This window comes from Zalophus californianus, chromosome 2, assembly GCF_009762305.2.
Source record: "Zalophus californianus isolate mZalCal1 chromosome 2, mZalCal1.pri.v2, whole genome shotgun sequence".
Classification (NCBI taxonomy): Eukaryota; Metazoa; Chordata; class Mammalia; order Carnivora; family Otariidae; genus Zalophus; species Zalophus californianus.
The window spans coordinates 121,064,906-121,087,841 of record NC_045596.1 but is presented as its reverse complement, the minus strand read 5'-3'; the positions used below and the strand labels follow the sequence as shown (position 1 = coordinate 121,087,841).

The 22,936-nt window shown below is 37.3% G+C and overlaps 2 protein-coding genes across 7 annotated transcripts in view; one reads left to right on the top strand and one right to left on the bottom strand.

Moving 5' to 3' along the window:
• Nucleotides 1–14,818, top strand: part of OTUD4 (OTU deubiquitinase 4) — a 42,896-nt gene extending 28,078 nt beyond the window's left edge. For 4 of the 5 annotated variants that reach the window (XM_027597805.1, XM_027597804.1, XM_027597808.1 and 1 more), the window contains exons 14-21: nt 2,165–2,327; nt 4,144–4,267; nt 4,577–4,632; nt 5,125–5,202; nt 6,233–6,380; nt 7,140–7,400; nt 8,358–8,398; nt 9,816–14,818. In XM_027597805.1, coding sequence (XP_027453606.1) covers nt 2,165–2,327; nt 4,144–4,267; nt 4,577–4,632; nt 5,125–5,202; nt 6,233–6,380; nt 7,140–7,400; nt 8,358–8,398; nt 9,816–11,018 — 2,074 coding nt within the window. In that variant the 3' untranslated portion in view covers nt 11,019–14,818. The remainder of the gene's footprint in view (nt 1–2,164; nt 2,328–4,143; nt 4,268–4,576; nt 4,633–5,124; nt 5,203–6,232; nt 6,381–7,139; nt 7,401–8,357; nt 8,399–9,815) is intronic. The other variant, XM_027597806.1, reaches the window with a different exon arrangement.
• A 4,056-nt stretch (nt 14,819–18,874) lies between these two features.
• Nucleotides 18,875–22,936, bottom strand: part of ABCE1 (ATP binding cassette subfamily E member 1) — a 29,927-nt gene continuing 25,865 nt past the window's right edge. Inside the window, exons 17-18 of one of the 2 annotated variants that reach the window (XM_027597811.2) lie at nt 22,095–22,206; nt 18,875–20,511 (exon numbers count right to left, since the gene is read on the bottom strand). In XM_027597811.2, coding sequence (XP_027453612.1) covers nt 20,464–20,511; nt 22,095–22,206 — 160 coding nt within the window. In that variant the 3' untranslated portion in view covers nt 18,875–20,463. Of the gene's footprint in view, nt 21,471–22,094; nt 22,207–22,936 lie in introns of both variants that reach the window. The other variant, XM_027597810.2, reaches the window with a different exon arrangement.

The following is a 22,936-nucleotide window of genomic DNA, read 5'->3' as shown; positions in this document are numbered from 1 at the left end:
GAAAAGAAACATTTTTCCCCTTGAACACAAAGGTACTCTTTAGTGTTTTATTTTATTTTATTTTATTTTTTAAGATTTTATTTATTTGAGAGAGAGAGAGAGACACAGCGAGAGAGAGAGCACAAGCAGGGGGAGTGGGAGAGGGAGAAGCAGGCTTCCCGCTGAGCAGGGAGCCCGATGCGGGGCTTGATCCCAGGACCATGGGATCATGACCTGAGCCGAAGGCAGACGCTTAACGACTGAGCCACCCAGGCACCCCTGCTCTTTAGTGTTTTAAATATTAAAAATACACATAGACTACTAAATGGCTGATTTTATACTTTTGTTTACCACAAACTGAATTTATGGCCAGTGTTTTTGTGGTGTTGTATTCAATCTCCTAGGAATTGGTAGAATAATCAGACAGTTGTGAAATGTCTTTGTCTTCCTAGGATCTTTTTTATGTGTTAGCTATATACTTGCTGTATAAAAACACTTGATAGCAGAAGGCAGTGGGTAATATATAGACATGAAGCTTCAAAGAATTTTTGACATTGTAACTGATTACATGGGAACCTACTTGGATTTGCAGTTAAGTGTGCCTTCTCCACTGTGGTTGAGAGTGAATTTTACTAGCATATTGAAACAAATTTAGAGACTGCTGATGACTATTTGCAATAAGAGTTTTAAAAAAATCTAATTAAAGTATGGAATTTATAGCTAATAGTCCAGTTGGTTTAAGCCCATTACTTTATCTTGATTTTATTTCTTATATTTAACATGTCAGTTTTGAAGTCTTTTAGGTACAGAATAAAAGAACTGTAATGTTGGGCCTTATGACCTCTCACTTGTTCATTTCTTACTGGTATTGGTCTCTCTCTTTGGAGATAATAAAATATAACAGAAACCAGTGCAGGATTGCCATGTATGCTTTCACCGTGCACGTGCTGAAACGGAGTAATGTCATTGCAGCATGTATCCGCTCCAGCTAACTGCAGATAGGAAGGATTTGACTCTTGCCGTGTGATGGGTGAGGGTGAGGTGTACAGTTTGGGTGATGGGACATGGTGGTGAGGTAGTTTTAGCTTTCAGGAATGCCTGGCACTTACTGAATCCTCTCTGGGGTCTGAGAAAGACTGGTCTAAGATTGTGAGGGTCCAAATTTGCTCCTCTGCCTTTTTTTTTCCCCAACTGGGGTTGACATCTGCCCTGTTGGAATTAGGGTGTGATTTTAAGTGGGACTATATGAGGACATGAAATGGCTATTCTTTATTTTGGAGGTAAAAAAAAAAAAATAGATGGTATCATTGTGTTCTCATTTATTTATTTATTTTTAAAAAGATTGATTTATTTACTTTTGGGTGGGGGTCAGGACAGAGGGAGGAGAGAATCCAAGCAGATTCCCCACTAAGCTTTGAGCCGGCCGTGGGCTTGATCTCACGACCCTGAGATCAGGACCTGAGCTGAAATCAAGAGTCGGATGCACTTAGGTGCCCCTATGTCCTCACTTTTAAAAGGAGGATTATATGTCTTGGTATTGTGACCATATAAACACATTAGGGTTTTGGCATAGGCTACTAAACTATGCACAAATTTCTTGTCATCCTTCTCGGACCAAAATTATATTGAGATGATGGCAGTCTTATCTGGGCAGTTCTTATCTAGTCTGGTGTATTTTAATTTTTATGCTTTCTATCTTTCTATCTCTCTCATTGGTATCATCAAAAAGCAGGAGGATAGTCCTGGAGTCTGCTTTGAATGTTGCAGGTACAGAAATGAAATGGGGTACAGAAAATGAGAGTGCTTTTGAGATCCAAACTAATAACTTTCCCTTTTCTTTTGAAAGTGAATTTTATGACAGTATTGGACTATGGCATAAAGAGTATAGTGCTTAAATTTCTGCCCTGATGAAAAGAAAAAAACAATCTGTTATTTCTGTACCACTTGGAAGTAAATTCTATTTTTCTTTTCTTTCTTTTTTTCTCTATTGTTAGTCTTGACTCTGTCATGTGGCCTAGGCTACAGGAGCTTCCATTTACTAAACATTTATTAGTCAGGCTGCCAAAAGTTCTATAATGTCACAGTGTAGCTAAATTAGTCAAATATTTGTATTGCAAAAAAAGTTATTTTAGGTACTTAATATACTTTGTCTTTTTTTTCATGACGAGAATGTTTTATTTGACAGAAAACCCGATCGTGAGAGAGCTGAGGATTTTGATCACACGAATCGAGAATCTAACTATTTTGGCCTCTCCCCAGAAGAGCGCAGAGAGAAGCAAGCTATAGAAGAATCTCGTTTACTCTTTGAGATTCAGAACAGAGATGAACAGGCTTTCCCAGCCCTTTCCGTATGTATGAAAAGAGATTTTTGTTTAGAAGTCTCTCCTTAATATAGTGTTTATGTTAAACTATAGTTTCTAATGGTAGACTAGTAATTTTTAAACTGAAAGGTACCTTAAAGATCATGTAGTTGCCCCTCAGTTTCACATTTTTCATGAAGAAGATGAGGTGTGAAGATATTACTTGTTGGCAGAGTTGAGGCAAGTAACTTGGTTAGCTCACTAGTTTAGTATTGTCTCTTGAACCAAAACAAAATACATTTATTTTGTTAGCTAAAGTTATGCAATGGAGGTTCACATTCAGTAAACGAGATACGTCTATAAACTCTTTTCAGTGTCCTTTACTAAACACACCAGGACCTAATTAATAGATACAGAAAGAATTGTCATTCAGAGTGTTTGCTGTCAGAGGTGGTAGTCCATGTAATCCAGTGGCTTTGCCCTCACTGTGTGTGTCAGATGCTGGGCTGTGATGGATACTTCTCTGATGAAAGAAATGTTCTCTACCCTTGGGTCTTTTAATTCTATGGGGGAAGTCAGAAGGGAAGACAGCTCTCATGTAAAGTGAGGTAACTAACTCAGTTTGGGGCACTGGGGCTCCTGTGCCTATGGTCTTGTAAATACCGGTAAGTGTACCAAGTACCGTATGTTTCAGAATGGTGGTTGGACACTTTTTCTTAACAGTGGATTAAATAAACAAAATGGAATATTACAGGATGCCACCAGGTATACCAGTATAAAACATTATAGCATCATACACTCAATAATCGGGCCTCTGTGGAATCCTTTAGAGGTGTGAGATGCTCATTTGAAACCACTGATCTGGAATAGTAGTTCAGTCTGGCCACAGAGGTGGAGCTTAGGAATTATTGGAAGATGTACCCAAATCCATGTGTGTATTATGCTAAGTATATTTGTCTCTATGTGATAGATGTTATTTTCCCATAACATAACATTTAGATAATAAAAAAGTACAAATCATTTACACTTGTATCCTAGCTTTTTGTCCTGTTGTTGTTACTGTTGTTGTTGTTATGGTAAAATACAACTAGTGTATGTGAACGGTAAAAAATACAACTAGTGTAATGTGGGAATAAATGAAATTTTTTGATTGTTAAAATGGGTCATCACACTCACCATTTTTAGACCTGTTTTGGACTTGATAGTGACTCAGGTTTGTCTTCTAGAAAACTCCTGTCACAGAGGGCTGAGTTCTTGTTCTCAGCTGTGTGCAACATTTACTCACAGAGGGCTAGAGAAGGAAAGGATTTTCAGTGCTAGTTTAGCTTAGAAACCTGACTTTGTCCCTTTGTTTCCCCAGTTAGAAGGTTGGATCTCATGCAGACCTTAAGGATTTGCTGATGGTCAGCATTTCAGTGGAAAGAATCCTAGTGCACTGTATCTGCTAATTTGCACTTGGGTATTTTTTCCCTCAGAAAGGTCTGTGGCCCTACAATGAGCTTTTGAAGGTTGGTATGAAGGATGCTGTTCTTGGTGCAAAGAATATAAGTGTAATACGTTGCAAGGTAAAGATTTGGTCAGGGTGGCTTCCTGAAGAAGGGGTATGAAGAAGTCGCACTACTAATTTAGGCTACAGGTCTGATTGCCTAATATTTTTGACTTATTAATAAGCCTGTTGCTATAGACTTTAATTAAACAGGAACGCAGTGTCCTATTTTTTTGTAGTTTTGGAAATATAAAGACATAGGGCTATGAAATTTGAGATTTTTAATCAGATGTACGAAAAGTAAGATGAATTATAAGACTTTTGTTCATACATTTGTGGGTAAATCTTTAAAACAAAGTGTTGGGTTTTCATTTTAAGAGCTCATCAGTCAGTCAGTCAGCTTCTCAGAGTAGCAACCCATGTGTCCAGAGAAAATCGTCACATGTAAGTGACAGAAAAGGAAGCAGGCGGAGAACGGATACTGAAGAACGGAAAGATAAAGGTATGTTATTTCATCATTTGAAAGCAGATGCTAGAGCTCTGTGTCTGGTTTAAAGTCATAGGTTGGGAAAGAATCCTTTCTAAATCATTAAGTAGTGTAACAGTCACATATCTCCCCATTGCAGAGGAACATTGACTCAGGCTAAAGCATATTAAATGTCATTCCAAAAACTGCATTTTTCATTGACTAAACACAGTTGAAATAGTACTTTTGGCTTTGTCTGTCTTCATATTTTGTTGTTCTGTCCACAGACCTGTTTAGTGGCTGATACTGCCCTTTTTTTTTTTTTTTTTTTTCGATCTGTTACAGACTCTGTTCATGGACATACTCATTTGGATAAAAAACCCGAGCCAAGCACGTTGGAGGTAAATGTTTTAAATAATTACATCTTGCGCCCCCCCCCCCCCCTTAAACATAATAAAATAGCAGGAAGAAGTAGAAGGAAAAGCTGGAGATGATTTTATCATTTCATAATTGTTCTGGAAGTAGAAAAGCAGAGAAAAAGTGGGGAAAAGATGCTCGTGCTTGAGGAGAATTCACTCACATAACCCATTTCTTTATGATGACCTTTCTGAATCAGTGGAAAGTAGCTTTTACTTTCCATTATTTCCATTATTCTGTAGTAGACTGCGATTTTTAAAGATTTTTGAAACCATATCCCCAGTAAAAACTGCCTAGTAGTGTGATATGATCAGGATGTGCAGGCCAAGTTACCTGTTGAAGATCAGATATAATTGAAAAAATACTTAGTCATGAGAGGGTTCAGTCAGGTGCAGGTAGGGTGAGCTGTATAGGCAACCATGATTCTAGAATGTGGGTCTTTGAAATATAAAATTTCGTTTTTTTTGTTTCCAAAGAATATTAGTGATGATAAATGTGCAAGAGTTTCGTCACCATCAAAGTCAAAGAAATTAGAGTGCCCACCTGCAGAGCAAGTAAGTACATTGTTGTTTTTGACATCGAATGCTTCATTCTCTGGGTTTCTTATGTCTTTAAATGATCATCTAAAAACAAAATGGGAAGACTTACTCTAGCATCTTAATTTGGGTGCAGTTGTGATTAATCTATAATTTTTTTTGTTGCTTATTTAGTCCAGAATGTTTTCAGTTTTGTGGATTTTTGTTGTTGTTGTTTGTAAATAATCCTGAACCCACCGTGGGGCTCAAACTCAGAACCCTGAGCTCAAGAGCTGCATGTGACTGAGCCAGCCAGGCGCCTCCATGAAGTGTTAGTTTTTATAACGCCATTTTTTGGACCTAGAAGCCATACTTCTGAATTGATCTCAAATAAGTTTACATTTGGTATCTTGTGTTATCTTTGTGGTGGGTTGGGTTGGCTTGAAAATTAGACTTTTGAAGGGAAATTACAAATTTCTACTTTTAAGGAGTTGTCTGAATCTTTAACCATTATTTCGTAGAAGGGAGGGAATGTAATGATCGAAGAGGTTAGAAAAATAGACATTTAGAAAGCAGTACCACCAATTTACAAATGTAATGAAGAAGGAACTTCAGTTCTGTTAGACGTTTTGGTGATTCTCAGTCTCATACAGGAATAAAGTTCTTAGTCTTTCCTTGCCTTTCAGTTAACATCCTTCATGTCACTTGGAGAGTGTACGGTTTAGGGTATGTCTTTGTGTGAGGAGCAATTCAAAATAACTCAGGAATTTCAAAATGATTTCAGTGATTTTTGCGTTCTTTCCTTAAAAGCATAGTATTCAGGCTGCTTTAGAATTTGTTTATATCTCTTCCAGTGTCTTCTGTGACTTTTGGTAGGCAGTCCCTGGTTAGGATCAAATTTGTTTGTGTGGAATTTTTGGCTACTGTGTTTTTCTTTCATTTCTAAGATCAGAAAGACCACTTACATAGAAACTACAGTTAAGTAAAAGGCAGCTGAGCGTACATTTGGTGTTAAAATTAGTGTTAAGCAAAATGAACTCTTGTCTTTTTCCACCCCCCTCTCTCGAAGAAGCCAGCAGAACACGTGTCTTTGTCACACCCAGCTCCTCCCCTTCTAGTTTCTCCAGAGGTTCATCTAAGTGCTGCCCCTGCGGTGCCTTCTTTACCAACCACTGTGCCGGCCTGGCCAAGTGAGCCTACCACTTTTGGACCAACAGGTTAGCTAAGAATTAAAAAGTTCCTTGAACCAACCAACAAAAGCCCTCCAAGTCAGTGACTTCAGGGTCAATTTATTATTAGTATTATTTAATGTTTTATTTTACTTTTTTAAGTGACCTTTACACCCAGCACAGGGCTTGAACTCCCAGTCCCCCAAGATCAAGAATTGCATGCACTACTACCGACTGAGACTGAGCCAGCCAGGCGCCCCAGAGGTTTCAAATTCTTAATAGCTTGAACTCAGAGCATGGTTAGCTGTGTAGAGCCTCACAGAGCTTTTTGTGGTCCTCTGCTTTGCTCTGCTTCCAGTGTGGGAGGGCCATTTTAATTTGGTATTCATTTGAGATAGACCCTGAGAATCTCAGGAGCAAGATGTTTGAGCTGATTTTCTCCACTGTGCTCAGCACTGATACCACAGTTTGCATTTCCCATCCACCAGCTCTGTGTACCCCCCTGCCCCAGCCATTGAACCTTTTGCCTGGTTCTGTGTCTTGCTCATGTCTGTAAGAGCTACAACTTACTAGAAGACAGTGACTCAAAGCTTGTTTCCTGAGCCCATTTCCTCATCTAGGAGGGTTCTTGGTTGATATAAAAGGTACTACTTTAGATTTCTTATATACCATTTTATCAGCTATGTCAGTTGTACAGCACTTTTTTTTTTTCTTTTTTTACCTTTCAGCTTAATGTAACTTTACATTTGTAGGGAGAAATATTTTCACCTTTTTATAGTTTGTGATTCCTTTCCTTCTATTTTGTAGGTGTCCCTGCTCAAATTCCTGTTTTGTCAGTGACACAGACTCTGACCACTGGACCTGATTCTGCTGTGTCCCAAGCTCATTTAACACCCTCTCCAGTTCCTGTGTCAATACAGGCAGTTAACCAGCCCTTGATGCCTTTGCCTCAGACATTGAGCCTTTACCAAGACCCACTCTACCCTGGGTTTCCTTATAATGAAAAAGGAGATCGAGCCATTGCACCACCTTATTCACTGTGTCACACTGGGGAGGACCTGCCTAAAGGTGAGATCCTTCTCTGAGTTCTACCCAATTTTATTTATCGAGTACTGATAGGGGTTCAGTGAGAAATGTGAATAGAAATCAGAGGTTATATTACTGAGTAAGCCGAAGGACTGACTTTGAGAAAGAAGAGATTTGGCTCTCAGTCATTTACTTTGTGTCAGCTTGGGTTTGATTGGAATATGGTTTTTGTATGTTTAGTAACTGTCCCTCCCCTATGTCATTTTTTTCAAAAACAGCCTAAAACCATTTTGAATTAAATCTTAATGTCACTAACTACGTAACTTAAACATTACTGAGTTTTCTCATCACTGGACTGGGTTTTGAAACTACTCCTGTTATGTCATTTATGAAAAAATGATAGAAGAATAAATATAACAATATATTTTTTAAGAATTTCTTTTAAATTTGCCTTTTTAAAGGAATTTTAGTTTGCAAAATTTCCTATCTGTAGAAAAATTGAACAGTCATGGATTTTTGTGGCTAATTTTGTTAGTGGTTTGATGTTTGAGTCTATGGGTAACTGGTGAATGTCAAATGAATACCTACTAATCTTTTGTTATTAATGATCATTGTTAGGTTTATGTTGATTTTACCCATATCCCCCCACATTTTTATTTCATAATTTTTAAAACCCCACAGAGTTAAAAAAGAAATATAATGAACACCTGAGTTTCCTTCATACAAAATTAGTTTTAATCAGATAAAAATCTCAGTTTAAGCCATTTTCAGACTTAGGTGTTAGCAAAGACAAAGCATATTGAACCTGGAATTACCCTATAGTGACAGAGCTTGGTTTTGGTTATATTACAGTTTTTATCTATGTTTTATATCACAGGCTAGAGAAAACAATTTCAGTAGGCAAAATTGTTTTTAGAGCTATATATTGTTTGAGGATAGTGGGGCGGGGGAACCTTTTTGATGTATAATTTTAATGAGTGATTATTATGTTATTTTTAGATAAGAACATTCTTCGATTCTTCTTTAATCTTGGTGTAAAGGTATTTATATTTTATCATTTTAAATAAGTGATTTTTAAGGTAATACTGTTTTAAATTGTCAGTATTTAAATAATCTTAACTCTTATCTTGTCGGTGAATGACCTAAAGTTTACTAAATCACATTTTAAGAACTAGGATTTTCAGTGCTGTAGTTTGTTTTTAGTGGTGGTTGAGGCTGCAGTATTTGCTTGCTTTTCCTTTTAATTGGCAATGGCTTAACCCTGTGAGTATATTCAGGAAATAGTCCTCGTCCCCTGGGCAGCCTAGTGAAAATGCCCTCCTTGAGGAATTTAATGGAAGATCTGGGTTTGAAATTCTGTTCCATCACTTTTTAGCTGTATATCCCTGGGCAAGTCATTTAATGTATCTTAACTTAGCTTTTTTCATTTGTGTTATGTGGATAATATTCTTCCATCTGCCTCATTGGGATCAAAGGAAAGAACTTGTGAAAGTTCTCCTATGGAGGTGATGTGTTCACTAGCAGAGCAGAGGTATCCTTTGGGAAGTCGTCAGCCTGGAAATAGCTTGTCATAGAGAGGCTGGAGAGAACTCTATGTCCTTGTCAGTGCTGTATTATCTCCTGTTTTGGATTAATTTCTGTGGGTTTTAGAGCATTAAAATATGAAGTAAGGTGCCTTCCTGTATAGGCACTGGTCATTTCATTAAAGGAGACTTAGTTAATTTTATCGTCTATGGTATTTATTGTCTAGTTTTATATTTAACTAGTTAATGTTGGCTTCAGCTAATTGGTTAATTTGCCAATTACTGGTAAATTTTTCTTTATGTTTGGAGTTTAGCTGGCTCTTTGCAGGGGGAAAGATTTGGTTTATTTTGAGTATTTCCCTTCTTTGACTGGAGGTCTAACATTAATCTGTGCAGTTGGAGTGTTCTCAGGGCTCCTGAACCTGTAGAGTCCTAACCTTGGGGATCTTCTACCTCTATACCAGCGTTTTTCTGGTAGAACAGAAAGGTCCAGACCAATTAACTAGTTGATGTGGGGTCACACAATGAGTTAGGGGTAGAGCCAGAACACGAATGCAGGCCAAGCTAGAGAGCCAGTGATTGAGATATTCAAAGCTGGAGGCTCAAGTGCTTGATGGTGGTTGTTTCTGGGATCTGTATCACCCAAAATTGTTTCCATGCAGTTATATCCAAAGGATGGAGTTAGTGATCCTGATAATCTGTGGGTGAGTTCATCATATTGTCTCCTCATCACCTCAATACCAGGACTTTGGGTGGTTTGCAGGATAGGAATAAAAATGGAATCTTAGAACAGTGACTGACTTTTGTAATTCCTTTCCATGTTACGTATCACAGTGATGAGGTGGTCTCGGCAGGCATGAGAAACTTGAAGTACTCGCTCTAAACCCCCCCCCTTTTGTTAATGTAACTTTTTTTTTTTTTTTTTCTCTTTTAGGCATATAGTTGTCCTATGTGGGCCCCACATTCTTACCTGTACCCTCTGCACCAGGCCTACCTGGCAGCCTGCAGGATGTACCCAAAGGTCTCTGTCCCCGTGTATCCTCCAAACCCTTGGTTCCAGGAAGCTCCTTCTCAGAACGAAAGTGATTGTACCTGTACCGATGCACACTTCCCTATGCAGACTGAGGCCAGTGTTAATGGGCAGATGCCACAGGCAGAGATCGGACCGCCAACATTTTCTTCACCTCTGGTTATCCCTCCATCTCAGGTGTCTGAAAGTCATGGACCGTTGTCTTACCAGGCTGATCTTGAATCTGAAAACGCTGGGCAGCTTCTTCATGCTGAATATGAGGAGTCACTGAGTGGCAAGAATATGTTCCCGCAACCGTCCTTTGGACCGAATCCATTCTTAGGCCCAGTTCCCATTGCACCTCCTTTCTTTCCTCCTGTTTGGTATGGGTATCCTTTCCAGGGATTTATAGAAAATCCAGTCATGCGGCAGAATATTGTTCTGCCCTCTGATGAGAAGGAATTGGATCTGCCCTTGGAGAATCTGGATCTGTCTAAAGAATGTAGTTCAGTTTCCACAGATGAGTTTCAGGAGGCCAGAGGTGAGGGCGCACATTCTGTCCCTGAAGCGAGTGCTAGTAAGCATGAAGGCCGGGCGGAGCAGTCGTCCCAGACACCCAAGGCAGATCTGGCATTGGCTTCCGTCCCTCCTGTAGCAGAGGAAAAGGCCCATCTTCCCACTCAGATTCTAAACAGAGAGAGAGAAACTGTGCCTGTTGAACTTGAGCCTAAAAGGACCATTCCAAGTCTGAAAGAAAAATCAGAAAAAGTGAAAGATCCTAAGACTGCTGCTGCTGTGGTCAGTGGGTCCAACTCTGTGGATAGCAGAGTGCAAAGACCAAAAGAAGAGAGTTCGGAAGATGAAAACGAAGTGTCTAATATTCTGAGAAGCGGTCGATCCAAGCAGTTTTATAATCAGACTTACGGAGGCAGGAAGTACAAAAGTGATTGGGGCTCTTCGGGTAGAGGTGGATATCAGCATGCGAGAGGCGAGGAGTCCTGGAAAGGGCCGCCGAGCAGGAGCCGAGATGAAGGTTACCAGTACCATCGAAATGCCCGAGGACGGCCTTATCGCGGGGACAGGAGGAGATCGGGAATGGGAGATGGCCATCGGGGGCAAAACACTTGACAGTCGATGCTGTGGTATTTTAGGGCAGAAACCTCTTCTTAGGTGGAATGTTTCTGAAGGCTTTAAGAAAATACATTAAAATAAAAACCCAAATTGGAGCTATCTCCTCCCCTCCCCCTTGACCCTCACTCCCATCCTGGACAAGATTTTGGATATGTGTTCAAGGGGCAAGTCAGTTCCTGGCATTGCCATTTTTCTTTGTTCAGAATCTGTTTATCAGGTAACTGCCCCCATAAAAAGTATAAAATAAGTTTGTTAAAGTATTTTTTATAAACAGCTTATAATATAAAACTTAGATTTAGTGTTTGGTTTTTTCCTTATATAAGTTTAATTTCAGATGTTGGAAATGTGTGCTTTATAGTGTTTACTAAAGTGACAAGAAAAATACCATTTGACACACTATAGATTCCAAAACATAACATTGCACCAAATAGAAATGTATATTTTATTATGCAATGCCTTAGTCATAAACTGGGCTCAAATAATTCTTAGCCTAAAACACTGTTGTCTTTTGAAATGCTTCCAACCCAAAGGCCTTTCATCTCAATATCTGTCAAACTTGAATAATGTCTTCTCTTTAATATTACACATAAGGCAGCCTATTAACCTGTGTCTTAGAAATGTTGTATATAGTTCTTTTAATATTCATAGGGTATATTTTTGAATTTTGGTGAGTATTTGTTGAACTTGAGATCGCATACAAGACAGATGTTTAAGGAATAATAGGAAATCTAATGAAATGGCTGTTTCCACCAAGAATTCCTAGCACTGGTGTAAATATCATGGTGCCTACTTGAAAGAAATGTAGATGCTATGCATTTTGAAAATAATCTGCATCTGTTAAAACTGCAGAAGTTTTTTAATGCCACTTTAACACTAATGCACTGACAAAGATTTAAATATTTTGTGAGAAGAAATGTTAAAAATTTTTAGCTTGACAGGTTTCTATGGAGTTACTGTGTTTTGTTTTTCTCTTTGCACCATTGGTTATGTGTATCACTTTACATTTGCATGTTCAACTTGTCACTCGCTTGGAACTGTTGTACAAAAAAAGGATGATTGTGATTCCTAGTTCTTTTCTAGAGGATGCTGCTAGAAACAGGTTGCTTTGCATTTTATGGCTTGGTTACCTTTACGGTAACCTAGCTCTTCTGATCCTGCTTCTTTTTCAGTCTTGGCAGTATTCATAGAAATTCCCTTTGCATGTTGCACTCTATTCTCAGTTGGAGATTTAACTCTGAATCAACACAGTATTCATGCATCTGTGTTACTCTATAAATAACTGTAGCTTGTGGTTCTTAATTTGTACATACCATTGTGAAAAATCTACCCTTTTATGTTCTCTTTGGATCAGGAAGTTTGAGTGCTATGCAAATAATGTAGTAATTTCTCTCTGCATGCCATTTGTAATATACCTAGCCAAAAATAGATTTTTGTTTTTTAAAGGCAGATTACTTTTAAAGGAAAATACAATTCACTTGAATTTGACAAACTGAAGCAGATGAGTTTTCTGGGTTCTCTGATTACCCACAGGAATGTTTGGATGCCAGCTAGGCTCAGTTGAATCTCCACTGTACTGTAATAATGGTTATTTACCTCTGTGTGTTTTAATTACCTAATGTCTGTGTAACTGCTGATTTGAATAGTGATTAGCATTTAGATGTTTTGTAACATAGGATTTTAGAGAGCACTTTGAAAGATAACATTTTATTATGATGGTGCTAGGTAAAAATTTGTAAAGATGGATGGTTGTGTAGAAAAGAAAAAAATTTCTTGAGAGAACTTGGTAAAAGTTTCTTTTTGTCATCTTCTAAGCTAGAACAATTGGGGAAGGTACTGCCGAAGCCATTTTTTTCTTGGTTAACATCAGCAGGTGTTAACGGAATGAGAAGATTATAGGGTCTCTCCACTTTCAGCTAATGCTTTTTTATGTCACATTAGCTTACCTGATAATTTTTATGAAAACACATTTAGATATAATGACCAGATTTAAAAGTTCAGTATAAGTTTGATCTCAGGAGTCCAAAAGAAATTATTTCCACTGTCTTTCGTTTTATTGACTGAGATTGGATCTCCGTTTCTTCTGGAAATGTCTAAAACGTCGATAGGAAAGAATACCGTTCATTTCTTCACTGTCACTCTGTCTTACCTCAGTTGAGTAACAGAATACTCTCTAATTCCTGCAGGAAATACTGATTTGCTTCCTGTTTCCCATATCTTACCTCCAGGACATGATGGAAACAGTGCTGAAAGAGAACTTTAGTAGATTGTACTTTACGCAGTGACCTCTGGAATAAAAGAACTCTGACTTTTGATACTTAGTTTTAAAATTAGTCTTTGCATGAAGGTCAGTTTTATTTTTTTCCTGTAGTTTTGTTTTAAATGTTTGCAGGGGATTTTGCCTTATGCTGAGGTCAAACTAGGGCCAAGCAAGCTTTTGTCCTTCATTTTAACTGAGTCATAAGGTATGCTGACATGAGATATAATGTTTCTATATAAGAGAAAAACAGAAGCATAGAAGTGAGAATCATTTGTGTTTTGAGTTAGAAATTATGGAACTTCACTGTATTATTATACACGTTTTGAAGAACAGATGTTTAGAACGACCAAAGCTCACCTGTTGATTTTTGTTAGTTGCTTTTGCTGAACTTGGTTCCTGACCCTTTCCTTTTAGTGTCGCGTGTATTTCTCAAGTCCAGTTTCCTCTCAGTTACATCTTCAGCCCTTGGTCCATGTACTCACTGGCAGTAGGATGCTAGCATCTGTGCAGTCCTTGTCTTGTTTCCTGGTCACCCGTGTGTTCATTTTCATGGCTGACCTAAGCCCAGATCCTGTCTTGACTTGGCAGGAGTAGGTCTTCCCCAACCACAATGTTGGTAACAGCTTATTTGATGCAAACTATGTATATTTTTGCAGTGTGTTTCCTTTGTGACTCAAGGTTGAATTAAGATGCCTGTGAACTGCAATCTTGCTTATGATTGACTTGGTGCAATAAAGTTCCTTTCTAACCATTTCTGGTTTAGAAAACATTCAGCCATCCTAGAAACTAGCAATATTTATTTATGCCTCATTTATTTTACCTTTGGTTTTAGATGAGGTAACCTTAGTCTTTCACTTATGGGTACTAAGCAAGGTCCATTTTAGTGTAGCTAAAGAGAATGCATATTTGGCTACACGATTTCTGTTTACTGTATTTTGCTTCCTATTTAATGTCTAAATGCTATTGTGTTTTTGTTTAAAATCTTAGTAATGGCTCAGTTCCAGTATGTCAATTTCAAAGAACTAAGGTTTTGCTACTAGTATCAGCCACTTTCCCACTAATTGGGAATTTTTTTCCCCCCTGAAATGTAAGTGTTAGAAAATCTTAGAAGAGGGGTGGGTGCATGTCTTAATGCTGGGAAGCAGCAACTTTGGGGTTGAATTTACTTGAATGGATTAAAAATTGCATTGTTACAGAGCTAGAAGAAAATTTATGTATGAAAAATGATAATAGCCTTACACTGAGTACAAATAATACTTAAAAGCATGTGAAGATGTGATCATTTGTGATGTTACTTGTAAAAAAAGTATATATACATATCTTTTGAAGTGTTGAAAGGAAAATAGTACTTTATATTCTTTATCATATCACTTTTTGTAAGTGTTGAATATATTCCTGTTTATTTTTCTATGTTCTGTTTTGTAGCCTTAAGAAGTGTTTCAAACATATCTGAATGTATAAAACAAGAGTAAATGCCCTACATGGTGTGATGCTGCATTATATATAAAACTGTGTGCATATATTAAATTTTGTCTCTTGATTCTGCTTGTGATTCTTTGGTTTCAGGGTTAACCAAGTAATATAGCATATAAATTTTAAGAGGAGTTTTAGTAAGCATCTAAAAAAGATGATTTCCATGGTTTCTATCCAGTCGGAAGATAATTCTAGTATGTGCAACTAAAAGCCACATGGGATTTATAATCTATGGGGTAGGTACTGTTATTTTCCCTACTTAAACATATATAAAGCTGAGATAGGCCAAGTAATTTAATTTGACTAAGGTCAGGCAGCTAATAAGTGGTAGAATTTGGAGTTGGACCTAGCTCTGAGTGGTTTTAGAACTAGTGCTCTCTACCATTTTTTCCAGCATTCATTAAATGAAATGGGATGTGTAGACTAAGAATAATTTACAGATTAAATGACTTTAAAGTTAGCGTTCAGTATAGGCATGTATTTTACTGTTTTGCTTTATTATGCTTCGTGATACTGTTTTTACAAGTAGAAGGTTTGTGACAACCCTGCATTGAGCAAGTCTGTTGGTCCCATTTTTTTCAACATTTGCTCACTCTGTCACATTTTGGTGATTCTTGCATTATTTCAGGCTTTTTCGTTATATTTGTCATGGTGAACTGTGATCAGTGATTATTATGACTTGCTGAAAGCTCAGATGATGGTTAGCATCTTTTAACAATAAAATATTTTTAAGTTAAGGTTATATACATTGTCTTTAGACATAATGCTATTGCACACTTAATAGACTACACTGTAAACATTTATATGCACTGGGAAACCAAAAAACTTTGATTCCCTTAGACCCACAGTATCACTGAGGTATACCTCTATTATCTAATGAAGAAAGATCATCCAAAAGTTTCATTTGGAAAATGAGGTAGCAGATAGACTTAAACACTTCAAAAACCCAAATTTCTTAATGCTTGTTTAATCTACTTAATGGATCTTATCTTAAGAATGACTTTCCCAGGAAGAGAGCCTGAAAAAAAGGCTTCCTTTTCATTACAAGTTGTTTGGTGGAGAGGTGAGCTGGGAACAGGGGTAGCAAGCTGGGAATGTAAGTTGGTTAGACGTGGAAGCCAGTTGTTTGGGATTGCCCAAGCAGGTGAATGAAGTATCACAGAACCTTGGAATGGAGGGAGAGGACGAGACGGGGGAAGCATTTCGCTGTTAGCTGTGTGAGTGCCACTGTCTTTGCCCACGTAGTAGAGAAGCTGGAGTATGAGGAAAGCAAGAAGGGTGTCTTGGTGCTGGGTGGAGCCCTTTCAGAATTGGTTACTTGAAGTGGATGGGATAAAAAAGGTGAAACCAAGTGATTGGAAGTGTTCTCTACAGTTTCTCTTAAAGTTTTCTATAGTTAGAAGGCTTGCTTTCCACTTTTGAGTATTTGTTGTTTGTCTAGGGAATAGTATGAAAATGTAGACTACAACGAAGGAAGTTAAATAGCTTCCTTGCATAAACCCTCAATTTATAAAGCTCTTCTAGAAATGTGAATCATGGCACTCATCAGAATAGTGAAGCTACAGACATTGGTTATAAACATCTTAGAATATTTTAGATCTGAGTGGATTAGAAATTGGAGCTTCAGAGTCCATCCTTTCTACATACATACCTCCTGTGATTATATTTTTCACATTTAGAAAAAAATCTAGATCAAAGATGTAAATACGGATGAATAGTGTGATTCTCATGGCCTCCTGGCCCTTTCAATATTTTAATTTTTTTCTTTTAAATGAAAACTGGCTTTGGACTAACCGCCTTCCTATGGAGTAGAAAACAAAGTAATGCTACGTACCGACCTAGGGATGTACATATTACTGTGTAACTTGTTGCATATTTCTTAGGAATTCTTTTCTAAATCAGAAGTCAGTAAAAGCATTTAAATCCTTCATAATTTTATAAGGTATATATAATTATATGAGACATTCACAGATTAGGGCCAGAAATGGAGACCGGAAACCAGAGGCACAGACTTGTAGTGGCACTAAGGCTGCAGCCCATGAGAAGGGGTGGATAGACATGGTTGACAATCTGATTAGCTGACAACTGTGTAGGTCTGGGAGAGAGAAACGGGGGTGCATGCAAGGTTGGGGCGTTGGGGGCCGGAACTAACACATCTGCATTAAAGCCAGGAGCATCCCAGTAAAAGGGCAGTCAGAAGAGTAAAAATTCCCTATACCTAAAAATCCCAAACACTGAGCATGTTACCATATCTGTTTGCAAGCTAAGATGGAAAGTCATTCCCAGCTGGTGGTAATACACTTGGGTCACCTGGCAGAAACAAACGGAGAGCCTTTGAAGAGACGGACCTCAGCCAAGGAGGCAAGATTACTTCAACAGGAAACCAGTTTGACTTAAAGTAGCCTAAATAAACAGTTGTATTTCTCTCTCATATAAGAAATCTGGAGGGAAGTGGCAGCTGGGAATTGAGCAGTTTTAACGTGAAGACTAGCAAACTTGTGGCTTTCTTGGCATTTCCATGTGTCACCTTATCAGCACAATAAATCCATAAGCAGCAGTACCAGGTATGTATCTCCTTTTATTAGGAAATCAAGAGGGCTTCCAGAAACACCCCAAGAGACTTCTATTTCGAACTTACTAGCCAGAATTGGGTCAACATGGCCATGCGTAGCTGCAAGGGAGACTAGGAAAATACCGAGGGAGGCTGTCACGATTGGCTTAGCCCATTTATGATCCACCATCCGGGGCTAGGCACACGCTACCCTGTCAAACGGCAACAAGCGAGGTGCTGGTGTGAGTACAAGGTTGGGTGGGAAGGAAAAGGGGACTGTTTGGCACACCAAACCTCAGAATTTTCAGAGACCAGATTACAAAGAAACAATGACGGGTTAAGTAGTGGTTCAACAGGGGCGCCTGGGTGGCTCAGTCAGTCAAGCATCTAACCTCAGCTCAGGTCATGATCCCAGCGTCCTGGGATAGAGCCCTACATAGGGTTCTCCCTCTGCCTGCCGCTCCCCCTGCTTGTGCTGTCAAATCTTTAAAAAAAAAACAACTCTACAGAATAAAAAGCTCCTGAGTAACTAATTCTAGCTGCTTCTCTAGTGGTTTTTGCGCTCTTCGATCCCTACAACGAGCATGGCAAAACCTCAAATTTCTATATTGAAGGCACTGAAAATCCACATGTGCCTGTATTCATCCTTTTCTCACTCCTCTCCATGCCATGCTGATTTCTGCTTCTACATTGCAGACTTCTCATTTGTTACAGGTGCTACTTTTTCTGGGAGCTGCCGCCTCAGCCCTTTCGGACTCTCCAACCCAGAAGTTTCTCTTCCGAACCGCTGGGTGTGCATAATATGCCAGAGCTTGACATAAATGTATCTAAATGTTAATGGATACCAATGAAATTATAGTACCAACTTGAATAGTTTATCCAGTCTTTCTGCTTTCTGGCAAATAGGTTCATTCCTTCAACACAGAAGACAGACTACATGCCAGATGTGAAAATATGCAATTACAAGCCAGAGATAAGGGACTGGTTTCAAGATGCCATGGTCTAAAATTGTTAATATTGCTGTACACTGGTTGAACATAAGGCAGATTATCTCTTTATTGAAGATTTAAAAACTTAAATGATCTCTAAACAGTTGATACATACAAGTATACAAAATTCAAAAGGTAATGGCCATATGTGCATTTATCTCATTTTCTTACCTGTTCTTTAACCAAGTTGTTATTCCTCAAAGGCTTATTGTCTTGAGTATCCTTTTGGTATTTTAATAGTTTGTATATTTTCATATAAATTGTGTATTGTGTTATACTATTTAGAGATATTTTCCAATTAGGACATATTGAGCATTCTTTCTAAATGTAATAGCTAACAACTGCGCTGTTGGTGTATTTTGAGTTGGTATTAATGGATTTTTATAGAAAAACTTTTTTCTTGTGTTAGCAACTGTAAAACCTTTATTACTATATAAAACTTTAACTAAATCCGTATTTTAAAAACTTCATTTACACGAACAATATCACAACTAATACATATTCTGTCCTCAGTTAAGTAGAGCTGTGTTCTCATCACAAGTGTTTTCTTTAGGGCAGAATATGGAATCAGTAAGTAAAAACATCTTTTGTCTTATTTTATTCAATATACTTGAAATAATCATTCACAAATTTAACCTATCCTTAAAAATAGGCACTACTTATTTTAGTATAATCCCATTTATGTACAAAACAAACTCTTTACATATTCACACTTAGGTTAGGTGCACAGGAAAAAACCATAAAAGGATATGTATTATTAAATGCAAACACTGGTAACCTTTGGGAGGGTAATGTGAGGAAGGATCGTAACATTTTTATTACATAAATTTCAGTAGGTTTGAATTTTTCACAACATTATGGATTACTAAATTTTTTAAAAGGCCTAATGGGGACCAGTTAAACCATATTTTCTATTCACCGTCTGCATATTAGTTAACACTTCTATTGTTTCAAGGAGCTCTAAAAGTCTTCAATAACTTCCAATTCTCCAATTTTGCTTGCCCCATTTATTAAACTCTTTTCCTCACTTGTAGTATAAGTTCGTTCCAGTTCAGTGCATTAGAAGTGTAATTCAAAGTGGTATCACATTACATACCACTGTTCAAACTCAGGAATTCAAAAGATGTGGGTAAGTTTTTAGAGCTCGTGCTCCATAGTATCCAAAACTAGATCATGTCCTCTACATCCAAACATGGAGGTGAATATATTTGGTACCAAGAGGTACTTTATATTGCTATATGGGGACTCGCTTGCATTAATGTTGCCTTTAGGAAAGTGGCTCACTGTCCTTGGCTGCCCATTAGAAATCTGTGGAAGTTTACATAGATGCTTAGGCATCAACTTGAAAGATTTTCAGCCTATACTTTTAAAGGAAGCAAATATTCTTTAAAATGCTTTTCCTAAATCTTGATCAGTGATTGTATACTTGTGTTAAGAATGACATTACTTTGAGTATTATATAGAATCTTATGGAATACTAAAACTGAGTAATTCATAGTAAAGTTAGGGTTTTCTCTGGTGGATGGGGGAAGGGTGTTGAAATGATTTTTGATACTCAAAGATATTCAAAAGCACCAAAAACATTGTAAACAGTGCTTAAGTTGGGAACATGGCCATTTTCCAACGGTGTTTTGTAGTAGATCATCTTCCTTTGAAAGTCTAAACACACTGAAAACATAGTGCAAAGACTGAAAACAAATAACAAATACAATCCTGATGTGTTTATTTATCAAATTTCATTAGTGGAGTCTTATTCGACCGGCTTTTAAAATAAGGGCAGTTTCATTATAAGAGGAGTATTTGGCAAACTCTAAGTACAGAAAGCTTTTTCAAGATTTTTAAAAGGGGGTAACACTGGTCAGCATTTGGTACATGAATATGATGAACACCTACTGAAAATCTTCCCATACATCGTGAAAACTTGGAGGTAATTTGTGTAGCTTGAAATGTTTTCACTTTAGAATGTTAGACACAAGAAGGGCCTTATCAAGAACAGAAAAGTGCATTTTCTGTGTTTAGACAATTTACAACACAACTGGCTTTTGATGTTACATTAAGTAAATTATACTTCAAGCTCCAGAGTATGTGGGGCATAAAACCTGATTAAAGTTTTATATGACAAAAATCCCAATAAATGTTTCTTTTAAGAAATGGCTTTTCAATATTCTCAGTCTAGTCATCCAAGAAAAAGTAGTTTCCACTCTTCTTTTGTTCTACATCCTAAAAAATAAAACAGAAACAACAAAATCCACACCATTCTCCTCTATGTAGGGTAGACCTTTCACCCACAGCATTGGCTGGTGGTGTTTACAATAGCATCTATACAACCTCTGCACTCACTGTCTGCGTGCGTCTCCACACTCCTGGGTCCACTAAATCAAAGGCAACAGTAGTACCTCTGTTACTCAGCCCTACCACCCGAAAACTTACCTTGGTCCACCTCAAGCAGAGCCCTTTTATATAAAATGGCTTATTTATGTAGGTAAAATTTTGCTATATAAAATACTATTTTCAGCTAAACTATTAAATTCCATTTTCATCATTTTGATTTTAAGTCCCTCCAAAAGGTTAACATTGTCAGTTTGAGAACTGCCTATTACATAAAATGTATATAAAAGTATTTTTTCCTAGTACTGTTTATAGAGTGGCCAGTAAATGATCCATCCATCTATCTGCCTAGGAACTTCCTTTTTTAGGATTAAGGTATGATGACTAAGATGAGTGGGCACAGAGCAATGATGACTAGGTATACCTGGGGCCAGAACCATGGGTCTCTACACAAGAAAATGACAAATACAACATCTGTAACACTTCAGAAGGAATTCTTAGGAAAATTAAGCTGTGCATAAGTGTTGTAGAATTTAGTTCTTCTTTTCTACTTAATGATATGATTTTTAAAATAAAAAGTTTTTAAGTCAGAACTTGTAATCTCATTATCCTGGCCAGAGAGTAAAATAAGTATAAACAAAATACACAGCAAAGTCTAAAGACATCAATACACTGTGTCAGGCGCTTAAGAATACATGATGTCTATTTTGATCTGGTCTCTGCTTTCTAAGAGGTTATAGCTCAGTAGCAAAGCCAGAGTACAAATATGAAAATAATAAAATCTAGTAAATGCTAGTATTAAGGACAAAGGCTAGAGGACCATGAAATGTAAGCAGCATTTTAAGCAGGCACTGCAAGAGACAAAAACACAGAAATGGTTTTTTAGAGTTCACTTTTTTTTCCTGAGTGACCCCAAGAAATTACTGCTTTCTAAAAAAAGCTGTTCCACAGATTACATCAATTGCAGGGGGCATAATTAATAATTTTTATGTACCACAAAGAAAGGAAAACACTGCCAATTAAACTGACAAAATGTTTTCCCATTGTGTACAATTTTATGCTCACTGAAGGAGCTTGTCTGGATTCTTAAAATATTTTAATCAGGTGTTGGCTGTTGTGTATGCACTAAAAGAACAACAGATGAGAGAAAATGGTCATGGTATTTGCAAAAACTTCTTTGTTCCAACAGTGAATTAGTGTAATCTTAAGATATTTAAAATGGCAATTAAACTCAACACAGGCAGCACAACAGTGGGTACAACTCTGAGATCACATGGACGGGTCTGAGTATCCGTAGCAATAGCAACTATATCATAATTCCTACCAGACTGAAGGATGCCATCAGATTTTAATGTGAAAAATATGAATCTTAGAATTAACGAAATGACAATTTTTTTCATGAAACAGCCCTCCAATTTGAAACATGCCTTTCGATTATTTATAATGAGAAATTATCCACGAGTTTTTCTACCTACCTTAATTGAATTGAGTTTGTTTATTCTTGGCCTATAGTTGTTTGGATCTCTTCTGAATGTAATTTCAAGCTGAGACAAAAATTTATTCATGCCAGCCAAAAGGGTTTGAGGACTAGAGGAAAAATAAGATCTTATCAATTGTGATTAAAATTTATCCCACAAATTTAACTACATTTTGGGATGAAGAGTATTAAAGCAGCACAGTTCCCTCTAGTTCCCCAATCATAAGTTACCTAAATAATAGTCTAATCACAGCATATTATAAATTCTATGTTCAGAAGGGTCTTTGCTTGGACTGTTTAGTTTGTTTGGCTATAATATTTCTGTGCAAAACAAACCCAGTTTAAACTATGTTTCTGATCTGGGAAAAAACATTTAAGAAATACTACTTTAGAAAAACAAAAGGTTAATTAGGAGATTACAGAATTTCCAATCTGACATTTTCAGGGGAGAAGAGAAATTAACAGAAAAGGTAACATTAACATCAGAAATTTGGAACTGGAGTGAATATGTACAGCACAATGGATTGTACTCATTATTCCTTTTTCAATTTCTGTGCTTTATTCATCTTTTTACCCAAACTAATTCTTAAATCATACTAAACTGCATCATACTTGTGGAACATTTTAAACATTTTTGTAAATACACAGGATTGTTATTTGAATTCAGTAAGCTTTATATAGTCTATGAAATTTCCCTCTCAGAAATATGTTCTCAACTGGTAAACAAATTTAAAAATGAAAACAAAGGAATTTGGGGAAGAAGCTAAGTACTTTTACTTTTTGGATGCATTATTCAAATAGCAACTCCATTCCTCTCTTTAATATCAGAAAACATGTTAG